Source organism: Ambystoma mexicanum, chromosome 5q (genome assembly GCF_040938575.1).
Source record: "Ambystoma mexicanum isolate Mex_15411 chromosome 5q, UKY_AmexF1_1, whole genome shotgun sequence".
NCBI lineage: Eukaryota > Metazoa > Chordata > Amphibia > Caudata > Ambystomatidae > Ambystoma > Ambystoma mexicanum.
Genome location: NC_090933.1, coordinates 616,912,473 through 616,935,646, shown reverse-complemented (window position 1 = coordinate 616,935,646; position 23,174 = coordinate 616,912,473). Strand labels below are relative to the sequence as shown.

The 23,174-nt window shown below is 51.4% G+C and overlaps 1 protein-coding gene across 2 annotated transcripts in view; it reads left to right on the top strand.

Moving 5' to 3' along the window:
- Positions 1–23,174, top strand: part of NSMAF (neutral sphingomyelinase activation associated factor) — a 2,198,666-nt gene that overhangs the window by 1,665,814 nt on the left and 509,678 nt on the right. For both annotated transcript variants that reach the window (XM_069621092.1, XM_069621093.1), the window contains one exon: positions 19,241–19,308. In XM_069621092.1, the coding sequence (XP_069477193.1) occupies positions 19,241–19,308 (68 nt within the window). The remainder of the gene's footprint in view (positions 1–19,240; positions 19,309–23,174) is intronic.

Here is a 23,174-nt window from a genome sequence, read left to right as displayed (position 1 = left end):
GGAGCTGTATGCCCCCTACATCATGCGGGAGGGTCAGAATATTCAGTGCCAGTCTGTGGCGTGCCTTACCCCATATGAAATCCCTAATCTGGGCATCTAACTTTCGAAAAAAGGGTGGTCTAATGTAGTGGCAAATAGTCTGGAAGAAGTATAAATATCGGGGGAGTATAATCATCTTTACTATTGATGCTCTTCCCATCATTGAGAGTGGTAGCTTAGACCAAAATTTCATAGATTTGTGAAGCCCCTGAGTTACCCTCAGCGTATTTTGCTCGTGTGTAAGCTCAGGTGTATGCCTGATCCAGACCCCCAGATATTTAAACGTGTCCGGTTGCCATCTTATCCCAACTTGGGGTAGGTTGTCTGTTCCTAGCTCCCTTAGGCCCGCCAGCGGGAACATGCAGGACTTCTGTTTACTAAAATGTATCCCCGAATAACGCGCAAAATTATCTAACACTTCCAAGATTGTTGGGGCGTTGTTTTTTGGGTCCCTTAGGTAGATCAGGACGTCATCCGCATATAGCGAGATAACATGATGTCTCCTGCCCACCCTTATCCCAGCGTCCCAGAATTGACTCCTAATGTAGATCGCAATTGGCTCCAGCCCCAAGATATAGAGCATGGGCGACAGGGGGCATCCCTGCCTTGTGCCTCTTTGTATGTTCCAGGCTCCCGAGACCCATTTGCCCGTCTTCACCCTGGCCGTGGGTCCATTATACAATATCTTGACCCAGCGTACAAATCGTTCCCCGAATCCGAACTCCTTTAGCACCTCTATCAGCCACTCCCAGTATATGGAGTCGAATGCCTTTATGGCGTCTAACGACATTACCGCCATATGATCCTGGTCTCCCTCTGTGTGTGCTATAATGTGCTGTAATCTACGCAGATTGGCCGTCGTATTGCGGTCGGGCACAAAGCCATTCTGGGTCTCGTGAACTAGGCTTCCTACCACTTTTGACAGTTTTTTGGCCAGTATGGTGGTCAGTATCTTACAGTCGTAGTTTAGCATTGCTATTGGTCTGTAAGAGTCGCATTCCTCGGCCGGTTTATGTGGTTTGGGTATCGGGACTATTAGTGTCTCTGTCATGGATTTGGGTAAGGTTCCTGTTTCATAAGCCTCCTGGTATACCTCATATAACAGTGGGGCCAGTGTTGTCTCATATGCCTTGTAAAACTCGGGGGGGAGCCCGTCCGTTCCTGGGGTCTTGCATGTGGCCAGGGATCTAATGGCGTCTGTAATGTCTTCGGGCGTGAGGGGCTCTTCTAACAAGTCTCGTTGTTGCTCACTTAATTTGGGGAGTCCTATCTCTTCCAGGGTGTTTTGTATGTCTATCAGCGGGACTTGGGTGTCGTGTGCATATAGTGTGGTGTAGAAGTCAGCAAATGTGGTGTTTATGGAGTGCTGGGTTGTCTTAGTGTCACCGTTCATGTCTTTTATGGCGGTCACTGGGTGTCTGGGGTGCTCTCGTTTACATAACCAGGACAGCAACCTGCCTGGTTTGTCACCATGCATGTGTGCTCTGGTGGTGCGTGTTGCGTAGTCGAATTTCGCTAACCGTCCCCATGCCTGGTGACAGACTATCCGTGCCTCTTGCAAATGTTCCTCTTCCTCTCTAGTCCCTGAATTATTAACTTCCCCTTGCCTTATTTCTTCCTCCCTTTCTTCCAGTTCCCTCATCAGCATTCTCCTGATTCCCGCTGTCCCGGCTATGACTTCTCCCCTCGCTACCACCTTCAGGGCCTCCCAGACCGTGCTCCAGTGCTCGACGCTGCCGCTGTTAGTGGTGACATAGTCTGCCAGCTTTTCTCCCAGTTCCTCCCTAAACATCAGATCCGTCAGTGTGTCCGTGGGCATACGCCACAGCGGGACAGGGGGTCTTGGGCCTTTCAATGCCCAGTTCATTAACAGGGGGGAATGATCTGAGATCGATCTACCCATGTATTGTATTGATTCAACCTGGGCTTGGTGTGTTTTATCTATAAACATATAATCGATTCTTGTGTGGAGGTTGTGTGGGGAGGAGTAGTATGAGTATTCTCTGTCTGCGGGGTGGTGTACCCTCCAGACATCCACCAGGTCCAGTTGTTCCAGCAGGCTGTTCAGTGCCCGGGAGGTCCTATCCACTCGTTTCTGTGGGGGTTCAGATCTGTCTAAGCTCGGGTCCCTCACACAGTTAAGATCCCCGCCCCATATGTAAAGGCCATCCCTGTGTCCCGCCAGTTTCAGCTGTAGTGTTTCAAGATAGGGCGGAATACTGTGATTCGGAAAGTAGGTGTTGACTAAGCAGATCTCCACTTGCTCTAGCACGCCCCACATTATCAGATACCTCCCATCCGTGTCTATTTCACATCCTATCAACCGAAAGGGTACCTCAGGGTTTATCCAAGTGTACACTCCCCTAGCGAATTTGGAATAAGGGGCCCCATGCCCTTGTCCACCCCAATACTCCTGCAGTCTGGACTGGTTCTCCTTTGTGAGGTGTGTCTCTTGGAGCATTGCAATATCTACTTTCTTCCTGCGAAGGTAGGACCTGATCCTGTTCCGGCGTAGGTATGACCCCAACCCTCTCACGTTCCAGGTTAGTACTCTAAGTTGTGTTGCCATTCGTAGGGTGTCTACCCCCCAGGCTCTTATTCTTTCTCGCCCTCTCACCTTTTTTCTTGCATCCTCCGTCTGTCGGCCACCTTTCCCTACTCCTCGTTCTGTATGAAGACTGTGGTATCAAACTGGAACTGCTGCGGCAACATCCACAGCGTAAACAGGTGCGCCCAGCAACTACACAACCGGCGTTGTGCTCGGGCGCCTCCACGCTCTCTAGCCCCTTCAGGGGCATCCAGCGTGGGCTTGGGTATGCCAGCAACAGGCTGGCATCCATCTTTCCTAGTGTTGGGGTGATGTGTGCGGTGCAGTGGTTGAGCTCTGGTCGGCCGTCCGTTAAGAGCACCTGTGGTTCACCCCCAGTATTCCATGGGACTTTCACTGGTGGCTTAGTTGTCGTCGTCGCTTCCGTGCCTTTGTGTTCGTCCGTCAGCTTCCATCCTTTCGGGAATCTTTGTCTTGGCCATCCGCTAAGTTATTGTGCTCTAGCCACATGTTCGCCGCCTCAGGGGTTTCCAGGAATATGGCTCGCCCCTTATGGATTATCTTCAGGCGGGATGGGTAAAGCAGCATGTATTTTATGTTAAGCTGCCGCAGCCTCGCTTTGATCGGAACGAAGGAGTTTCTGGCCCTTTGCACCTTTTGTGTGTAATCAGGATATATGGCTATCTTAGAGTCTCCTCTCTCTATCAGCCCGCCTTCCCTCGAATGCCTGAGTATGATCTCTCTGTCCTGAAAGTTGAGGATTTTTGCTATCATCGGCCTGGGGTGTGAGCCGGGAGGCGGTTTCTTCTGTAGGGCCCGGTGTGCTCTTTCCACCGCGAATCCCTGTGACAGGTTGCCTGGGCCTATCTCCTGCTGCAGTAGGGACTCTACGTATCTTGTCGGATTCATTCCTTCGGTTCCTTCGGGGATGCCGAGCAGTCTAACGTTACTTCTCCTGGCCCTCCCTTCAGCTTCCTCAGCTCTAGTCTCCAGCATTGCCACCTTCTTCTCCAGTTCCCCTACCTTGGTCTTTAGTTCAGTCGTGGCCTCCGCGGCTTCTGCCACTCCGGTTTCTGTCACCGCCACCCTCTCCGCAAGGTTCCGTGCATCTTGCCTCATAAGCTGCATGTCCACTTTTATTTCGTCTATTTTCGTTTCTATGGAGGTTCTTAGAGCAGCTATGGCCTCAAGCACTTGCCCATCTCTATTGTCCATTCTTGGTTCTCCCTGCACCTCGATTTCCGGCGGGTTTCTTTGTGCTGTGGCTGCCGTTTTCTGTGCCACAAACGCGTCCATGGTCGTCATTTTCACCTTTCCTTTGTCTTTAGTAGTTGGCATGTTTGTATGGCGCTTGTGGTTCCGATCCGTGTGTCCAACTTCGCCCTGCGTCCTCACTCGCCGGGCTTCTTCTCGGTTTTCTCTATGCGTTGGCTTCTTCCGCTTTACAGCTCTCGCTGGAGTCTCAGTGATTGATCTTGGGTCGTCCAGTGCCCCTTCATTCCGGACTTATCCCCCACCAGCTCCTCCTGCTCTGCTTATCTGCCGGTTATCGGCCACCTGATTCTACGGCCGGTGTTTCCCGCGCTGCTCTGGGCACTGGATCCGTCAGGCTTCCCGATAGCCCCGTGGTTCGGAGCTGCAGTGCCCCACGGTGTGTTTGCGACAGACTGCTGCCGGCCCTGCCGCTAGCCCTGCTCCCCTGTGTTAGCTCTCCAGAGCCCCGGGTGGTGTAGTGGGTAGTTTCCTGCGCAGTCCGGTCAGTGGTCCCCGAGCCGTCTCTGCGCACTCTGGGTGCCGTTTTCTCCACCCCGTTCTCTCACCTGGGTGCCCGTTCCCCGCTGGGGCCACCGGTCTCACCTTGTCTTCTGCTGGCAGTGCTCACAGAGTCCCGGGGTTTCACTGTCCTCTTTCGTGGTTCCTGGGAGGGTCTCTGGCTGCGCTGTACTTCTCAGCGCCGGATTTCTGCTCCCTTGGTCTCGGGGTCCGCCGTCTGCGTGGCTCTACCCATGGGTGTCCGTCTGCGGCGTCCGGTCCGATCTCCTTTCCCTCGCCGCGTTATGTCCTTCCGCTGCGGGTCCGTGGGCGCAGTTCCGCTCCCAGAGGTTTCGCCGCGTCGGTCTCCTTCGCTGCGGCTGCCTCGGTGCCGGCTCACCTCTGCGGTCCCCGCTCGGATTTGTCAGCTGGGTTCTTCGCCGACTCCGCTGGGCTCCGTCGCCGTGGAGCTCGATCCGTGAGAGTCTTCTGTAAGCCGGGGGGCCCTTTTCCGTCGCTGGTGTAGTCAGTTCTGGGGCCGGTTTGGTTTCCGCGCCCTTCCCCCTTCTCTCTTCTAGCTCCGGTCCGTCGCCGCCATCTTGGGCTGCTCAGGGGGGGACTCGTCTCACACTCCTCACTGCTTCCCTCGACGTCCGATTTTTGTCGATTCCGCCACGGTTCTGGTGCGGATCGCTTTGTCGTCCTAGTGGATTACTTCTGCTTTCTATTGGTTGTATCTGTGCTTCGCTGGAGGATCAGTACGTAGGATCATGGCCGGAGCTCAGTGCCCTGCTTCCTCACTCCATGCGCGCCAGACCACGCCCCCTGTTGTCCTACTGCTATTACTGTCACGTCTGGAATTTGGTTGTTCTGGAAGTGAAATTCTACTTGGTCAGATTTTTTGTTCAACCATGTGGCAGGTGCCATTTAAACTAACATGGTTGACACACTGTTTTAATTTTATTGGTCGGCTAGTCTGGGTCCAGAGGACCTTGTTTACACAATCTATTAGGGGTGACAACCTTCTCAGGAGGTCGTTCCCTAGTAAAAGAGGGGTGCCCTCTGGAGTCACTACTATGACCGGGTGTTTCACCTTGTGTCGCCCAATTTTGATGTCCAAATCTGCAGTCCCCTCGACAGGAATTTCCTTCCCGTCAAAGTTCTGCAGTTGTCCAGGAAGAGAGGTGAGAGGAATACGGTAATTCTCCCCCCTTCCTGCATTTAGTTAATCAAAGGCCCTTTTGGACAGAAGGGTAGCTTGGGATCCAGTGTCCACCTGTGCCGAAATTGTACCCTGCCCCTGTACTTGTACCGGGGCATAGTATCTTCCCTCCTTCTCCTCAAGGGGGCACAGATAATGCACATTTTTGGACAACTGGTGGGCTAACTTTCTGGTTTTGGACATGGCGAGAGAAGAGATTTGGGCAGAATTCTGTGGAGAGTCTTGGGAATCTGAAAGAAAAAGTTGGCAACTGGAGATCAGAGCCATTGTGGGTTCCCCTGGTTCCAGTTCTGGGCCCCCCCCCTTTTCGGAGGCAGTCATCAGGATGGGTTTGAACCAGGGGATTTTGGTATTGTCGGTTCTGGGATGAGATGATGGGCGGCGGTAGTTCAGTCTCCACATCTCCCTAGTCTGAATTGGCATCCCTTGGGACCCATTTTTCCTTGGGAGGAGTTCCCCCATCTCTGAAGGAGAAGATCCTTTTCCCAGGATCTTCTGAGGATCCCTCTCCCTCAAATTGGAAGACCTGTACCTCCTCCACAAAGTGGGTCTGTTTGGGTCCTTTGTTTCTCCTACCCCCCCTCTGCTCCTTGGGAGGCAGGCTTTCAGGGGCAGGAGATTTTGTTTCTGGTTCCTGGTTTTCCAGGGGCTGTTTACAAGTTGGGAAGGAAGCTTCCTCCAAGGCTTTACACCCCCCTTCCCCTTGTGCCTCCTCCCTGGGAACCAGTGGGTTATCGGGGTGCTGCCCCCGTCATTGTTCTGGAGCACCAGGTCCAGAGTTTGGGGCATTCTGCAGTGGCATGCTCATCTGAGAGTTCTGTTGAGCCCTCAGTATGTGACCCAGATCTCGTGCCATATTTTGGACCTGGCGCTCAAGTTGTGAAACCCGCTCAGGCTGATAGAGGGCTCTATTTTCTCCCCTGGGCTGATCCCGGGAAGGGTAGCTATCCCTTCTCTGGTAATACCCTGGGTTGGGAAGATTCGGGTACCCCTCCACCCTTGGCCTCCCCTCTCCTGGATTAGGTTGTCTGGGCTCAGGGAATTGGAGAAAGAAGGATGGATGATTTTGGGGCTGGAAATTGGGTGGATACCTGGGGAAAAAGTTCTGCCCAGGATTTGGTGAATTTCTGCCCTCCTGGGGGACGTTAGGAGGGAAGTTCCCTGGGTCAGGTGCTTGGCTGGATCCCCTCCCTTGTGCTGGAGGAGTCCACACATTACCCAGGATGGGTCGGTTTCCCTTGTAGCGGGGAATTATATAATCAGGGGAGCGAGGAAGCCCATTTGTGGGACTACCTCCTCGACTCCCCGTCTGTGACTGGCCTGAGGGCCTTCTGGGCTGTGAATTATTTGGTGCAGGCAGGTTTTTAGGCCCCCCATCTCCAAATCTAAAACAGGGGCAACCTTTACCTCTGCCACCTTAGCAGCAGCAGGGGTGCTGTTGGTTTTGGGGTTTTTCTGCGCATTATTTTTATTTTCTATGGGCTTCTGCACCGCATAGATCCGGGTAGCCTGCTCAATCACCCAGTCTAAAGATCTTTTCTCATGAAAATCTCTCACGAGATGGGTCATTATGTATTTGGGTAAGGCATGGAAAAACGTATTGATAAATTCTCTGCTATCCGTGCGCACCCTTCTGGTGGTCTGCGCAAAAGCACGCTGTAATTCTTGCACAAACTCTTGTGGGGCCTGATCCTCCCCACATTGCAAATTGTAGGCTGCCTTGCGAGCCTCTTAAGGATTTCTGTGCACAGAAAAATGTTTCAAAATGGCTGCCCTGTATGTGGACCACCTTGAATGGTTTTGATCCTCCAGCCCTGCAAAGAAACTGGAGTATTCTGGTGAGAAGGTCCATTTGACGTACTGGATGCAGCTACTGCTGTCCTTCAAATGGAAAGTCTCCATCATTTGCTCATAGAGCTCCAAGTGTTCCCAAACAGAATACTTGCCGTTCTTATGATAAGGCATGATGACACTCCTTATTGCCTTTATTTGTTTCAATGGGTCCTTAAGCAAGGCCCTTTTTGCCTTATTGGTCTTTTTGGTTCGGGTAACTCTGGTCCATTCATCCTCTGACTCAGAAGCACTGCTCCCAGAGGTGCCCGTCTGATCTTCCAGGTTTTCTCGGATTCTGCGAGCCTGGGAATGGCTGGCAGAATGTGGGGACCTGGTCTCCTGTGTCCTGTAATGCTCAGAGGAGTCTTCAGATCCCTCCTTGCTGCCAGGATTTGATGGGTACCCCCCCAGTGACCTAACTGGGCAGAGGTTTTCAGGATGCCCTTAATGGGCCTACTCTCCTGGGGTTCCCCACTAAATTGCACTGTGCTTGGGTGCCCATACCCGGATGCCCGCCCATCCATTCCTGGGAGGTACTGGCCTATGAGCCCCATACTTCTAGCTGGATAGTAATCTGCCATGCCCATGGGCTCATGTGCGCGAGGGGACGTGGGGGTGGCAGAGTCCAGGGACTGGGAGAGATGAAGGCCTCTGGTACTAGGGCTCCTGAGGTTATGCTCAGGAGTTTCTCTTTCCCAGCGAACCTCATCTCTATCCGCCCCTGCTTCCTGTTGCAATGCAAGAGCCTGCGCTTTCAGTTCCTCAGTTAAGGTCTTACTAGACTCTATCAGTCTCTCCTGCATCGCTACCTGTTGCTGGAGCCTATCATTGTGCTGGCAGAGAGCCTCATTCTCTCTCTGTGCCTCCTGATTGGTCCTGGAGTACTGGGCCAGTCTTTGCTGCAGGAGGGTTCCCTCCTGAGCTGTGTCCCTATTGGCCTGCTCCTTACTTGCCAGAGCATCCCCCACCCTCCTGGTGTGCTCTAACAAGTTCTGGTGTTCTTTTTGGAGGTCACCCAGTCCCTGGAGGGCCAGGTGATTTTCTTCCATTTTCCTTTTTAAGTGGCAGACTTCCTGGCCTAAGGTATCCCTTTCCTGACTAAGAGCCTGCATCTGTTCCGCCAGGTCGTCCCTTTGCCTATGGAAGGCACCAGCTTTCTGGCACTCCTGGTCAAACTCTGCCTGGGTATCCAGGTCTTTCAGAATCATTTATTGCTTTCCTCTTTTTCCCTATCTAGGTGGCTTTGCAGGGTGACTACCTGCTCAGCACATGCCCTATTGAAATCTAATTGTTGCTCCAGCTTTTTCTGGCTCTGCAGTAGGGAGTCCAAACCTTCTTGGTACTCCTTCTGCAAGGCCAGAAATATGGTATCCTGGTCAGCCTTTTCCTGTTGCAGCACATCCATATCCTCCTTTATTTTAGTGATGTACTGTCTGCTGTCCTTTTCTGACTCCTGGCTCCTGAGCAGCCTCTGCTCAGAAGAGTCCAGATCAGATTGGGCCTTCTCTAACGCCATCTGTTGCCTATTTGCCAGATCTTGGCCTTCAGCACATTTGTCCTGCATGGCTCCCATATATAGGTACAAATATGCCGCTATCCTGGCAATCTTATTATGTTCATCTTTGGCTTTAGGGGCCATATATAGTTCACTCGGGGCCACATGTAGGGGACCCTGATCTCTCCATATATCTGACCCTGTTTCAGTGACCTGTTGCGCGATTGCCTGCAACCAGACCGTTTGGTCCTGATGAGTCCACTCACCTCTCACAAATAGCTTATGTAAGAAGTGCTCTCTGGCTATTTTGATGTCTACCAGTGTCGTCATTCTGGAATTTGAGTTCCTTCCTGACTTACAGAAGTTTGTATTTTATTTTTGCAAAACAGACCGTTTCCTTAGAGCGTTCCTTTGAGGAGTGCTTTACAGCATAACACAGCGTGGTGATCCGACCGGATATATGTCTCCTGTCAGTTAGCACACTGTATTAATCTGCACAAGTGATAGATCTAACCCAGAATCTCCGGCTACGAGCCCCCACTTTTGTAAGCAATATTCAATCAACACTACAGCTAAGTCAATGCCTAGTCTGGGATGCTGAGGAAAACCCTTATTGATGTATTTCTATGTCCAGTTCAGTACTCTGGATGACAACCCTTGTATAACACCCCCCTCTTAGAATCCCCCTGACCACACTGAGCCAAGAAGTAGGTTTGTTTTGCAAATTAAAAGGTTTATTTGAAAATTTAAACAATATATATATATCACACTTCTATAAATACATTGATAATGGATATTACACTTGTGAATATGAGCAGTAATCAGCAAGAGGTAACTTATGAATAGGAACAGAAGAATAAGGTGGGAAAGAATGCTTTATATGGTTCAAGGAAACGCAATGATGAATGAAATGCAGTACAGAAAATAACTTGATATGGCTTCAACAAAAGACACTGTAATCACTTTTCCTTGACAATTCACTCCCCCTCCCCCTATGATATGTAAGAAATGGAAGGAGAGCACACAGTCTTCAAGAATCCCAACAAAATGCAATACGAAATGCAGTTCCCCCCCCGGCAAGCTTAGAGGAAACAGGCAGAAGTTTGAAACACAGGCCTAAAATGCTTTTAAATGTGATGGCAATGGATGGGAAAATGTGCTAACTGATTTTAATTCCCTCTAGAGATTCAGGGTGAGTGAGAGATGCTTGTTGGTAGTAGTTCAGGCTCACTTTAGCAAAGCTCTATGACTCATTACCAGGTTGCAAACAGATTTTTAACAAAGGAAAGAATGGAGCAGCTATTTTGACAAGTGGAGAAATTGAGCCAAAATCGGAGAAAATTTTGCGAGTGCGTAAATCGCGATTGCGGGAGTAGGAAGTCGGTTCTAGGTTCGTTGGAAAGCCTAGAATCACAGCTTTAAAATGAAATTTCGTTCCTAGCCCAAACGGTTCCAGAGATACGGACGATTTAATAAAGGTAGATTTTCGGATTTAAAGTAAACCTCAAAATGACAGGTGACAGCTTGCAGCTGCAGAATTGACAGGTGACAGTTGTGCAGCTTTAAGAATGACAGATGACACGATTTCTAGGAGGCAGTTCTACTTAGGTTAAAATAGCTTGAATTAGATTATTTTAACTAAGAGATTGGTTCTGCACAGTTCTGCTAGGTACTCACAATATAAATTTGAAGTAGGCCTCGTCACGGATCTGGTCAACAGTTCCGGCGGCGGTTCTGTCTGCTCGGCGGGTCAATCAGGCACCGGTTCTGCTCACAGCGATCTGGGTCAGCTCTGCTCTGCCGGTCTAGCCTCTCTGGATACAGGGGCCTCTGGTTCTGGATACTGCTCTGCTTTCCGGTCCGGATCAAGTGGATTCTGGATGTAACACTGCTTTCTGGTTACTGGCAAAAGTTCTAGGCAAAAGAATTCAGACAGCTCGCCCGGCTGTGGAATAGTTTGCAAATGATTTTAAGAATGCTGAGGCCTGCTGAGAAGAGTTCTCAGTTTGTGGGTTTAGGCCCTTGCTTTAAGTTCTGAAGTAAATTTCTGGTCTCTGAAGATTGATGGATGTGAAGTCTGGAGTCTCCCGGCAGAGCGTCCCGCAGAAAATGGAATTGAATTCTTCTACCTGTCCCAGCAGTCTCTTTTTTATGTGTTTTGGAAGTGGGTGTGTGCATGGCATAACCGAGCCTGCCCCTCTCTACTTGTCATTGGCCCAATTCTCCCCTCTCCCATGATTGGGGGAAGGAAATGGATTGTCATCATGAGGTCTGTTTATGGGTCAGAGGATCCTCCCCTGGTCAATTTGCCCACAAATCTATATTTGCTTCAAATACATATTTCCCAGATACGCAATTTGTTGAAATTACATGTACACATTATATATTCCTTATGGTCCATGCTTGTCCGCCTCTGATCTTCCTGGGGGCTTGCATTCAAAAATGACAACATTGTGCGCTTTTTGACTGGTTTACCAACATCGGACATTTACCAAGAATTACACACATGTGCGCAAGGAGTATGGACATTAACTGATGAAGTGTCAGATTTTTAACATGCAGACATTTGGAGTAAGACCCTATTTTCCGCTAGCAACCCCCCAGCATACACCACAGGGTCCTAACGCCTCTTAAAACGTGCACAGAAAAATCACAAGAATAATGATATTACTTATATAATTTTGACCAGTCCGCATTATGAGTTATCTATCTTTTTAACTTATGCCCTGGTCAAAAAGGGGTGTGGTTTCCCACATCACATGGTGGAAGAACTGGTTTATCCACTTCCCCCAAGCTCAGCTGGCTCTCACAGGCACTGCCCCTCCCAGTTTCTCCCAAGAGGAAGCCACTTTACGGCCCCCCCAATATAACATCTGCCTGAGTCCATTGTTCAGTTTCCTGCAGTCCCCAGGTAATTAAATCAGAGAGGTGTCACCTCCTTTTTGTGGGGGCAGCAGAATGCAGCCAGGCCTGGGAAAACAGCTGTTGATCCAGTTTCAACTCCTGTCGGGGGTAGTTGTCAGGCAGAATCCAGTTTCATTAAGCCAGGTTTCAGCTAAATGTCACTTTTTGTTCCCAGTTTTCTACATTCAAATCAAACTGACAATTTTTACACATGCAGCTAGAATGCTGATTCTAAGTTCAAAACTATGACATTTCAACAGTTACAAACTATGTGACACTCAAAAGTAGGTCCCTCATTTAATTTAAACATTTCGATTTTAGTGGTTTTCAGTTCAGTTTAACTTAAGCTGCTGACCTCCAAAGCTCAGCCAGTTTTGTTATGAACATTGTCTTGGGCTCTTTTTCTTTCCAGATTTTGTATGCACACAAAACTTCATTCTGCCAAATGTCTGCTGGTGTTCAGTGATATTTTTGAATATCCTGCAATGTTTGAAAGCTTGCATTTTGAGCTTGCATTCAGAGAAACCAAGGTGATTTCAAAGGGCTTTTTAAGCTAACAGGCACTGCTGTTTTTCCTTTGGCACACATTCCACTCATGGCACCCAAGGCCCATCACTCTCGCACTGGTGGGTGGAAGGTTAGGCGACCATTTTGGTGTGCGCACAAACTGCGCGGTTCTCCTGGATTCTGGCGCACATGTGGGCTTTTTGGCCATCTTGGATTTTCTAAGCCCACAGCACCAAATTTTGTAGCTTAATTACTCAAACGTGGGTCAATACACCTGACAATGCGCAGAAGCACACTTCCTCCTCTTGGCCTGTTGTGCAGACCCTGAGGGGCAAATGCCGCTCTGGTCAGTTGGGGCAGTGACAATGGTGGACTGGCCAATGGGAGTAGGATTTGTCATGAGGACGGAAGGCCTGGATAGTGTGATTGGCTGCTGGGTGCTGTTGCCAGTACCCAGCAGCACAACTACCTCAGTGCCAAGGGCTGTGACTGACACAGTCCTGGCTGGCAGACTCACTGTCGGGGTGGTGTTGGCTGCATCTGCCCATGCAGCTCCCACCACCTGGCTACTTGGGGCAGCATATGTCAAAACTGCCCCAGGAACATGTGCCTTGGTTACAATTACCTTGGACACACGTGGCTTGGCCTTCCTGCCCTGAAAATCTGCCGGGGAGTCCTGTGGCAAGGCAGCCTGCGCTGGCTGACCCCGAGCATGGGTGGTGGTTGCCACAGCTGCACCTGCAGCTTCCACCACCTGGTTGCCCGTGCCAGCAGATGACATTGCCTGTGGGTTCAGATGTGCACTAGGGATTACTGCAGCAGCAGCATCTCCCTGAGGCGTTGGGGGTGGTGGCATGGCTGTCCCAGCAGGTTGCTGAACATCCTGCCCCGGTGATACACCCTGGCCACGTCCCCCTCCGCGTCCACCTTGGCCTCCCTGGACTGCCTGGCCACCCCGGCCATGTGCCCCACCACACCCAGCCTTGGGAGGTCGCCCAGCTTTTCCACCCTTCCCTTTTGGTGTCCTCCCAACCATGGCACAGATGGTATGTAGCCACTGGGAGGTGCACACAATTGTCCTGGGCAATTGGGGTGAAGGGGGCAGGGTACGTGACGTTAGACGTACCCCTGTGCTCCTGCAAGGCTGTCTGTGACCCGTGGTGATAAAAGACAGGTCACGCAACGCTCAGGCACCCCAAAAAATGATATTGAACGTGCACGCAACCCCCGGTAGCCCACGTGCATGGAATAAACCTCCCGCAGTATCCTGTGGCACCCAGGGACCTAAAAAACATGTACGCGTGGAACATGCGGGCTACTCGAAAATGGGTGCGTGACACACAGGGGCAACCACAGTGGGAAAAATAAGTGTGCGCGACTCACCGTCTGCCTTGTGTGGAAAAGAAAAACACACACGCAACTCCCCCGCAAAAACAAGAAGTACGAACTTTAAGCGCTGTGAAGTACTCGCATGTGAACCCACAAGAAGAAGAAACACACGCGGTTGGTCTCCACGAAAAGCACGTACAGCGAACTGCTGGCCCACACTCCCCTTTAACCCATGCAGAGGGAAACGCCCGCGTGTATAACGTTACTCACGCGCTTACGCACTAAGGGCCTTTCCTCAGATTTCACACAATCTCATGCTGACGTGCTGTTTTTGCACGTGCGGATTCACTCTGCATCAAGCTAGCCACGTGACAACACACGAAAGACCACGCTCCTTCCCAGAAGGCCATTTACCTGCCCCCCCAGAGCCCCGGGGACCCTCCTATGAGCCATCTGCTGCTGCCTGCATGCTGCCAACATGCCCTGCTATTTGGTGCCTGCACATCAGCCATCGCCAGCGGTCCAGTTGCTGTGACCACCCCTGCTGGAACAGAAGACTCCCGACTAGTGTTCCATTGCTCCACAGCCCAGCCCCAGGACCCAGTTGCCCACACACCTGCCTCGGGGGTTGCCATGTCAGGCCAAACTCCATCTGGGACCAGTGGCGACCCCCCGGCAGAGAGCTGTCCGCTTCAGTACAAATGAAGTTGGCATCCTGGTGGTGCAAGTCCTGGGGCATTATGATGCCCTCTTCACACCATTGTGCGCCAAGGAAGGATGGAGGAGGATCTGGGAGGACATCGTGGGTGCCATCTCCACGGAGGGGGTGGCACCCCGCGACTTGAAACACGTCCTGAAGTGCTGGGAGGACTTCAAGTCCAGGACCCTCAGGAAGGCCCAGCGCCTCTTGGTCGCAGAGGATGCAGTGGGGCACCGGGTCCTGCTTACCACTGACCAGATGAGGGTCCTGGGGTGCTTTTGCCTAGTGCTTCACCTCCAGGTCCTCGAGAGGCAGACCCGTCCGGAGTCCAGCGGTAAGTGTCCATGCGTACTCAATCTACAAAGTGCATGTTGAGGTGTGGCAGGAGTGTGCAGCTTGGACATATGTCTGACATGGCACATGTATGGATGTGTATGTGCAGGGACATGACCGTGGTGCATGTGAGTCCAGTCATGTGTGCTGCACATCAATGATGTATGTGTAACGATACATGATGTACAACTGCATGTGAAGATGCACACATGTTTGCATGCCTGTGTATGTACTCAGCCATGTTTGAGGTATGACACATGAATGCTTGTCCCACCTTCATGTACGTGCACGGTGTACATGTGTGTGTGTCTGTTTGGTATGTGTGTGACTGTGAGACGCCATGGATGCATGTGACAGGGACATCTAGGTACCCGATTGGCAGATGTGACATAGTAGACGATGATTGCACTGTGACAGGAGGTAGAGATGGCCAGATGCAGGTCTGTCTGGTGGTGTGTGTGCATGTGAAATGGCATGCTCCATGATGCTTGTGACGTCATGCCACCCTTAGAATGTTCATGCATTTCCATGTGAATGGATGTAGATGCATGTTGCATGTTCCCTGCTTGTTTGTGCATGTGTGTGGGTTCAATTGACCTGAGTGATGGGGAGTGTGATGTCGTATGTGATGTTTCACACTGCCACTCATGTGCTATAGTCATGTGTCTAGCAAACCATTGTACGGTGTCCTGATGCCTGTGTTCTGTCTCTCCCTGTCTGCAGCGTCGACTGATGAAGGGTGCAGAGATGGCGCTGTGGAGCCCAGTTGCAGTGATGCCACCGCCAGCCGGAGACGCAAGGCTCTGCCACCCTCCAAAGTAATATCTTCTGGGATTGAGGGGACTGGTGCCGCGTCCATGGCTGCAGCTGCTGAGGGGAGGTCCAAGGTTGGATGTGGGCTCCTCGGCAGATGAAGGGGCAGGTGAGCCCCCACATGGGAGTACTACGGAAGACGGCACAGTCTCAACCAGGTTAGTGTGGGGTGTGGTTGAGGAGGTGGTTGTAACAGACCCACGCATGTGGCCTGGAGGGGGTGGTTCCACTGGTGCAAGTGGTGCAGTCCAGGGGCAGGAGGCAGCACAGGTTGCCATGGAGGGGCCTTTGTGTAATCCTGTCCCTCATCCTGTGACGGCATCATCCTGCACCAGCAGGGATGTCTCTGTCCAGGCCTGTTCGCAGGTAGAGGATATGTCTGCGTCAACTGACCTTCCTTTACCTGTGGACGAGGCAATCTGTGAAAGGGTTGAGCCGGTCCTAGTCGTGATGATGTGAGTGGTTCCAGGCAGGACAGCACACATCATTTCGGACACCTGTGTGGCCGTATCGACTTGCTAGGACAGGTCATTGGCACAGGGTTCCTCAGTGTGCTGGACGCTCTTGCGACTCCCCCCCTCCTCATCTGCACACCCTATGCGACAGTCGTCCTCCATGCCATCTTCCTGCCCATGTCTCATCTGGTCACCCTGTGGATCTGCACCATCCACCGCGGCCAGGCTGGTGGAGAACACATCCCTGCCACAGTCAGGAGTCGGAGGGCCAGCTAGGGTGGTCACCCCAACAACTGGACCCCTGCCAATGGAGGATGTGCAGGCACCTCCGAGCAGGGCACGAGCATGGCGGCACTGGGGGATTCCATTGTCCCGGAGGCCATCGTGGTTGCAGAGGCAGTTGGCATTAAGGCAGCGGCAGGCTCGAGGTGGAAGGCGTCCGGCTCGGGCCGTCTAAATCACGGGGGCAGGCATCGGCTGATGAGCAGGAGGACCCTGGACTACGTGTGTCTTCTGTGGGGCAGCCGTTGGGCCAGCAGATCGGTGCAGAGCGGCAGTGGGCAGAGAGGGCACAGCTCACGATGGTCAGGGAGGAGAACTCCATGCGCCAGGCATTGAGGTGGGCAGCGTTCCTTGAGGAGACTGGCAGGGAGTTGGTGGATACCATGGCGACGTCCCTGCGAGCCCTCGAGGACACATCCCAAGCCCGCTTCCAGGACATCAACGTGGAGTTTGATGATGCCCTGGCCAAAGACGTTAACATCAAGAAGTGAACCGTAGGACTAGCCCGCCACCACTGTAAATAGTTCCTTAGTGATAAGTTTCCTTTCTATTTTTTTTTGGTTTTTTTTGGAGTACATGGACATTGCTGCACTCTTTTGTATATAGTTATTTTTTGTAGGTAGTTTTTTGGACAGGTCTGCAGTTTGGGTTCATGGACCCTTTAACATTTTTTGTACATAGTTGGACTTGTGTGGATTGTTTTTTTAATGTTTTCTTTCCCCTGTAGTAATGGGTTTCCTTTTTTTTATTACTATTTGGAACTGACTGCATTTGTTTTGTGGAAGTGCATTTTCTTCATTTACTTGGATATTCTAGATTTTCTACTTCATTTGGATTTGCCATTTCGTTTTGTTTCGGTTTATTGCATTTTTGATTTTTGTAAGGTGTAGTTTCTGATTTCAAAATACGTTTTCATTTGGTCAATCACAGTGTTGTGTGCTGACATATGTTTGTTGCATGTGTCATTCGCCACTGGCTCAGGCATGTGTCAGTGCTGTGTGGCTATGTTGTGCATTCATATGCATGCATGCATGTGTGCCTCTGGGCATGGCATGCCATGGGGCCAGTACTGTGAGGTGGGGGCAATGGATGGGTATGTAGTAGCATGGGAGGGCAGTGGGTGGAGCCATTTTGGGGGATATTTGATACATGGTTTTATGTAATGACTATGGGTTTGGTGGGGGTCATGAGTTGGGGCCTGCTGGCAGGTTGCCGTCACTGGGTGTGGGGACCACATCAGTTGGGGCCTGCCATCAGGTTGCCGTCACTGGGGGTGGGGTGGGGGCCACATGAGTCGGTGGCTGCTTGCAGGTTGCAGTCACTGGGTGTGGGGGCCACATGAGTCTGGGCCTGCTAGCAGGTTGCCGTCACTGGGGGTGGGGACCATATGAGTTGGGGCCTGCTGGCAGGTTGCCATCGCTGGGGGGGGGGCATGATTCGAGGCATGCCTGCTGCCATGGTCATGGGTGGTTGGGAGGTCTGTTGTGGTGTGGGCTGCCTGCAACCCACACCACAGGGGACCCCCTCGAACCCTGACCATGCCCTGCAGGCAGCCCATCACCTCTGACCATGACCCGCAGGCAGCCAACACCACAGGGGACCCCTTACAACCCTGTCCATGCCCCGCAGGCAGCCCATCACCCCTGTTCATGCCCTGCAGGCAGCCCCCACCACAGGGGACCCCCCCTACAACCCTGTCCATGCCCCGCAGGCAGCCCGCACCACAGGGAACCCCCCTACAACCCGGTCCATGCCTCGCAGGCAGCCTACACCACTGGGGACCCCCTACAACCCTGACCATGCCCCGCAGGCAGCCCATCACCCCTGACCATGCCCCGCAGGCAGTCCACACCACAGGGGACACCCCATCCCCCCTGACCATGCCCAGCAGGCAGCCCAAACCACAGGGGATCCCCTACAACCCTGACCATGCCCTGCAGGCAGCCCATCACCCCTGGCCATGCCCCACAGGCAGCCCACACCACAGGAGACCCCCCTACAACTCTGTCCATGCCCCGCAGATGGCCCATCACCCCTAGCCATGCCCCGCAGGCTGCCCACACCACTGGGGATCCACTACAACCCTGACCATGCCCCGCAGGCAGCCCATCACCCCTGGCCAAGCCCCGCAGGCAGCCCACACCACAAGGGACCCCCCTACAACCCTGTCCATGCCCCGCAGTCAGCCCACACCACAGGGGGGACTTTTTCCACACGATTTGCTTGGTGCAGGCGGGGTACACTTATTGCAGGGGGTGTGCAAGGAGATTTTCATGCTATTTGGCTACCCGTGCACAGTATGTGTATTCGCAGGGTTACGATAGGCCTTTTCCACACGATTTTGTAGGCGGGAGCGGGGTACGTGTATTCAAGGGGGAGCGCGAGTAGATTATCACGCGTTTTGACTGCTGCAAGCGAGGTACGTGTATTGAAGGTGGTGCATGGGGAGATTTTAGCGTGTTTTGGCTGCCGCGAGCGGGGCACGCATATTCATGGGGGTGCGCGAGTAGTTCTTCATGCGTTTTGGCAGCCGCAAGCGGGGTACGCCTAGTTTTTCACGCAATTACAGTGTAGGGGGCCTGTAAACTGGCCCAGGGTTAGCGCAGCCCTTTGCACCGTATTGGGGATTTCTATGGCTTTTCCTGGCGCAATGGGCATTCTTGGGGGCGTAACTGGCGCTACTGGATGTTTGCTACACCATGGCTGCAAATAGATTGGGAAATCCATGAATACGCGGTACGTGGAAATGGTATTTAGCGCAAGCGGCTGGCACACACTCCATCTCGGCGCCAGCCGCGTGCGCTACTTCTGCGCGGGATTCTGTGAATTACCCTCAGAGCAACTTCTGACATTTTGACAGTCTCTGTGCTGGGTGCTGTAAGAGAGGGGCTAGGGAAAGTTTCTGGAGACTGTGATTTCACATAACCCAGACATGTATTTAATTACCCTTGCTGTTCTTGTATGTTCTCCTTCGCAGACTTCTGGCAATTTTTTATCAAAGTGTTACATTATCATTTTTGGCTTTTAGATTCCACGTTGAAGATGTTTTCGAAGGAACTCAAATCACTCCAGAGGAGTATATCATTTTCAAACATGGTGAGTTTAAATATTGTTGTTTGAGTGGATTTGATTTTTGCTTTTGTTCTAGAAGGGTGCCCCAATTTATTTTAACTTTGTAACTTTTACTTATTACTGTACTGACATATTGCATTGATTAAAATCTAAGCAATTAATGAAGAGGGAAGATGGATGGATGGGATTGGTTGCAGTATTCAATGTACTAAGTGATCATTTACACTATGAACAACACCTATTGAACATGAAGTGAAAAATGTCCTTGTCTTGATTTTGGTTTATTGATTTTGTTAGATGAAGTTTGCGTTGCAACTGAGTGCATAAACACCTAGTAAAGACATGGTATTAAAAAACTGATCACTCGTAAATGTTATACCTGCTCTATGATAACACCTGTTTAAACGTTTCACTATCACATAGGTGCTATATAAAACTATCTTGGGTGAAATCAAAATGTTGAACTGAAACTTCTCTTAAGTGTCATTTTTTGGGTGGAATTGAGGGAAAGGCAGAGAAAGGTTTGCCATCCATCTCCTTTTTTTTTTTATCTCTCGATTTTTGATCTGAGGGATGCACATGTCTTAACAGTGTGGGGTTTATGTCTAGATTGTTTTGGTAGTCCAGATTTATTAGTTTGGTGCAACAGATTCATTTTTGTTTCATTATTTTTAATGGAAAAGGGGCGGGAGATGGTTTGACAAATTGGAATGTAGGAGATGCATAAAAATATAAGCAAAATCAAATGCAAAATTAAATGATGCAATATCGGGGTAATCTTCCACAGACAATTTGTTTATTCTGCTGGCAATGGCCAATCCATTAGCATTGCTTTGTTGATGAGATCAGTATGATGTGACAGGGCGACGTTAAGTAACTTAATACTTTTTATTTGTGCCTCAGTTAGCTCAAAAGGAACCTGAATTTCACTGTAGCTAGCATAGTTGACCTACCCTAATTTAGAACAATATCAAAGCCAACCGCTAAAAGCCCACCGGGACAACCTCAACTATGGGCAAGTTTTATGCATTAGACATAATTGAGTCAGCAGAAATGTCTACATTACTCAGGAAGGCAACATGTGTAGCCACCTCGTAGACAGAAGTTAGCCTTGATGCCTGTGATGCTGGAAATGCATTGGAGGGACAGGGCCTCCGTATCCTTGTCCTTTACTGCTTTTTGTTGTGTGTTCTGTCGTGTTTTCCATGCAGGAGTTCATGTGAGACTCCTGGCGGTGCAGCTCTCTCTCTTTTGGTTTGGTGAACGGACCCGTGGGATACCCTTATGGCACCCATGGGTGGGGGTACAACCCTGTGCCCCTAGTGTATGTTTTTAGGCACCTGTGGGTGGCCCACAGAGCAGGGTATGGGCTGGTGGCAGCTCCATGCTGAATTTGACAGGTGCACGGAGTATCCTCCATTTTGGGATACCCCGGCCCTGCCATTGGAATCAGTTGATTCCTGATGGAAAACAAAATGGCCCCTGCGGCCTCTTGCTTTCTATTACCTATTACCTTGTTTTCCCAAAGTCCTAGGAAGCCCTGACTGGCTGTTGGGTGGAAGTGCCATATATGGTGTTGTTGTGAAGGCCTGGCCAGACTAGCTGGAGCCTTCCTGGTGATGTATGTTGGGGGTACCTCCTATGGGTGGGACCTGGGTGAATGAAGTGTGTGACCAATATGCACTTCGTGTTGTGGTTGTCTGGTTTCTAGCATGAGAGACAAAGACTGAGACAGCCCTGCCCGAAACTGGCCTGAATGCAGTGTGTAGTGTTGAATGTCTGGGTACTTGTCCCAATCCACATTCCTTGTTGTGAGTGTCTGAGCGGGAGAAGGATCGCCTGAATGCACTGGGCGCCTGATTGGCTGACTGACTGCATGAATGCCCTTGTGGATGATTGGCTGCTGAGTGTGACCTAGCAGTGTGGATGAGAGACCGAATAGTATATCTGGGGACCTCTTGTTACGCTCACCTGACTCCCACGGAGGCGCTGGCCTGGTTCGCGCTGCTGTGACCTCTTCTAAGGTGATGCGCAGGGTTCGGAAGACGGACTGGACCGGGCCCCCAAATCTGGCTTGTCTGGCTCGCAGAAATATCCTTCTGTAGGCGAAAATAGGGGATTAACTGTCTGCGGGGTAATGCAATCGGCCTCCCACTTTCCCCTCTCACCATCCTTGAAACCCTTCTGTGATTTCTCGTAGCGTCTCACCTTAGGGTCTGGAAGGACAAGCTCTCCATCCTGCTTCTGATGCAGGGGCGCGTTGGTATCCAGTTACTTCACTGGATTTTCGGATTGGTGAGAACCAAACTTGCTTGGCTTCCAGGTAAGTTTTTTGATAAGAGGTTCCCCTTGTGTCCATGCATTAATGTACTAATGCTAGTGTCTTTTTCCCCATAGGGGCCGGGGTACGGAATGCCGGGGAACAGGCACCGACCCGTGATGAGAGGTGAAATCCTTGTAGAAATCAGGTAAGTCTTTAATGAGCGTTTTTTGGTAATGTCTTTTCATTCGCTCATTAACGCTGATGTCTCTTTTTCCCCTTAGGGGCCGGGGTCCGGAAATGCCAGGATGCGGCGCGGACCCGAAATGAAGAGGGAATGAATCAACAGGTAAGTCTTAACATGGAGATTTAGCTTTCCTTATTCCCTTCTCTCTCTCACCTTTTGTTCTGGTCTTTTTCTCCCTAGGCGCTGGGGCGTGACTGCGAATCCGGATGATCGCTGCTGAACATGGAGGCGCCCTGTAAAGGTGAGTGGAATGCGGCGCTGCAGCGATCGACGCGATGAGCTTTTAAATTAAAGTCTTCCTTTTCAGGATTGTCGGCGAGATGTCTCTGGGATGCGGATTTAGCAGGTAAGGACTTTTCCTTCTTCTGTTCTCTTCTTCTCTTCCTTTGCAGGTGATCCAGGATGCTGGCAGGCGTGGCAGAAGTCAGGATGCAGGAGCAGACACGGTGAGCGTCCAGCTGCTAGATGCAGAACAACGCGAAGCATGTGTGGCTGTTCGGGTGGGGTTTAAATAGCCTTGGAAGAAGTTCCAGGTATGTATCCTTCCCCGACCACGCCCGGATGGTAAATTAGTCCCACAGGTAAAGTAGTTCCTTTCAGGCCTCAAGGAGACCGGGATCCTGCAGCATGGTCTGCATCAGGTAAGTGCACCCAAAGGACTGATGTCTTTTATGAGCCTGGCACCATAGGCGCCAGGACACTGTCCAAAGGGCCTATATATGGGGTTGCTGGGCCCTTCCTTGGGGACTGGATGTCCGCTTTCGGGGACGCCGGGCTTGAACCGGCTCCCCGGGAGCGGGCATCATGACACCTCTCACCACTGGAAATTGTTCAGAAGCTGAAGTCCACTACGACGAGTAACTGGAGTAACTGAAGCTTGACCTTGAAGCCCTGCTGGACGAGAAGAATTGCTGTTGCTCTCCTTCACAATCTGAAAGCTGCTGTGTCTCCAAGGACTGACTCAGAGAGGACCTGGTAAGGCACCCTCTTCCCGAGCTACGAGGGACCATCGTGCACCAGCTGATCTTTGCCAAAGCTCCCTGGTAGACAGACCTTCGACAGGCTGCCGACCCGAGACGGTGACTTCCGTGGAATCTCAAAGAGAAGCACCCGGACTGTTGTCCGCCACTGTCCACGACCGCCGTCGCCGACTGGAGCCGCCATGCTCCCGTTTGCCTAAGAACTTCAATTGATCATCGGACGCTCTCGTCTGCATCGTCGCCCGCTTTATCCCGCTGGAGAAGGCCCGACCGTCGACGCGCCGAGGAGCATCCGCCGGTGGGTTTCCCGCCACCTAAAAGACCACAGAGACGCTGATGACTCGACGCCCTTGCTGGGCCACAGTTTTTCATCCTCTCTTTGCGGTCCAGAACTATCGTCACC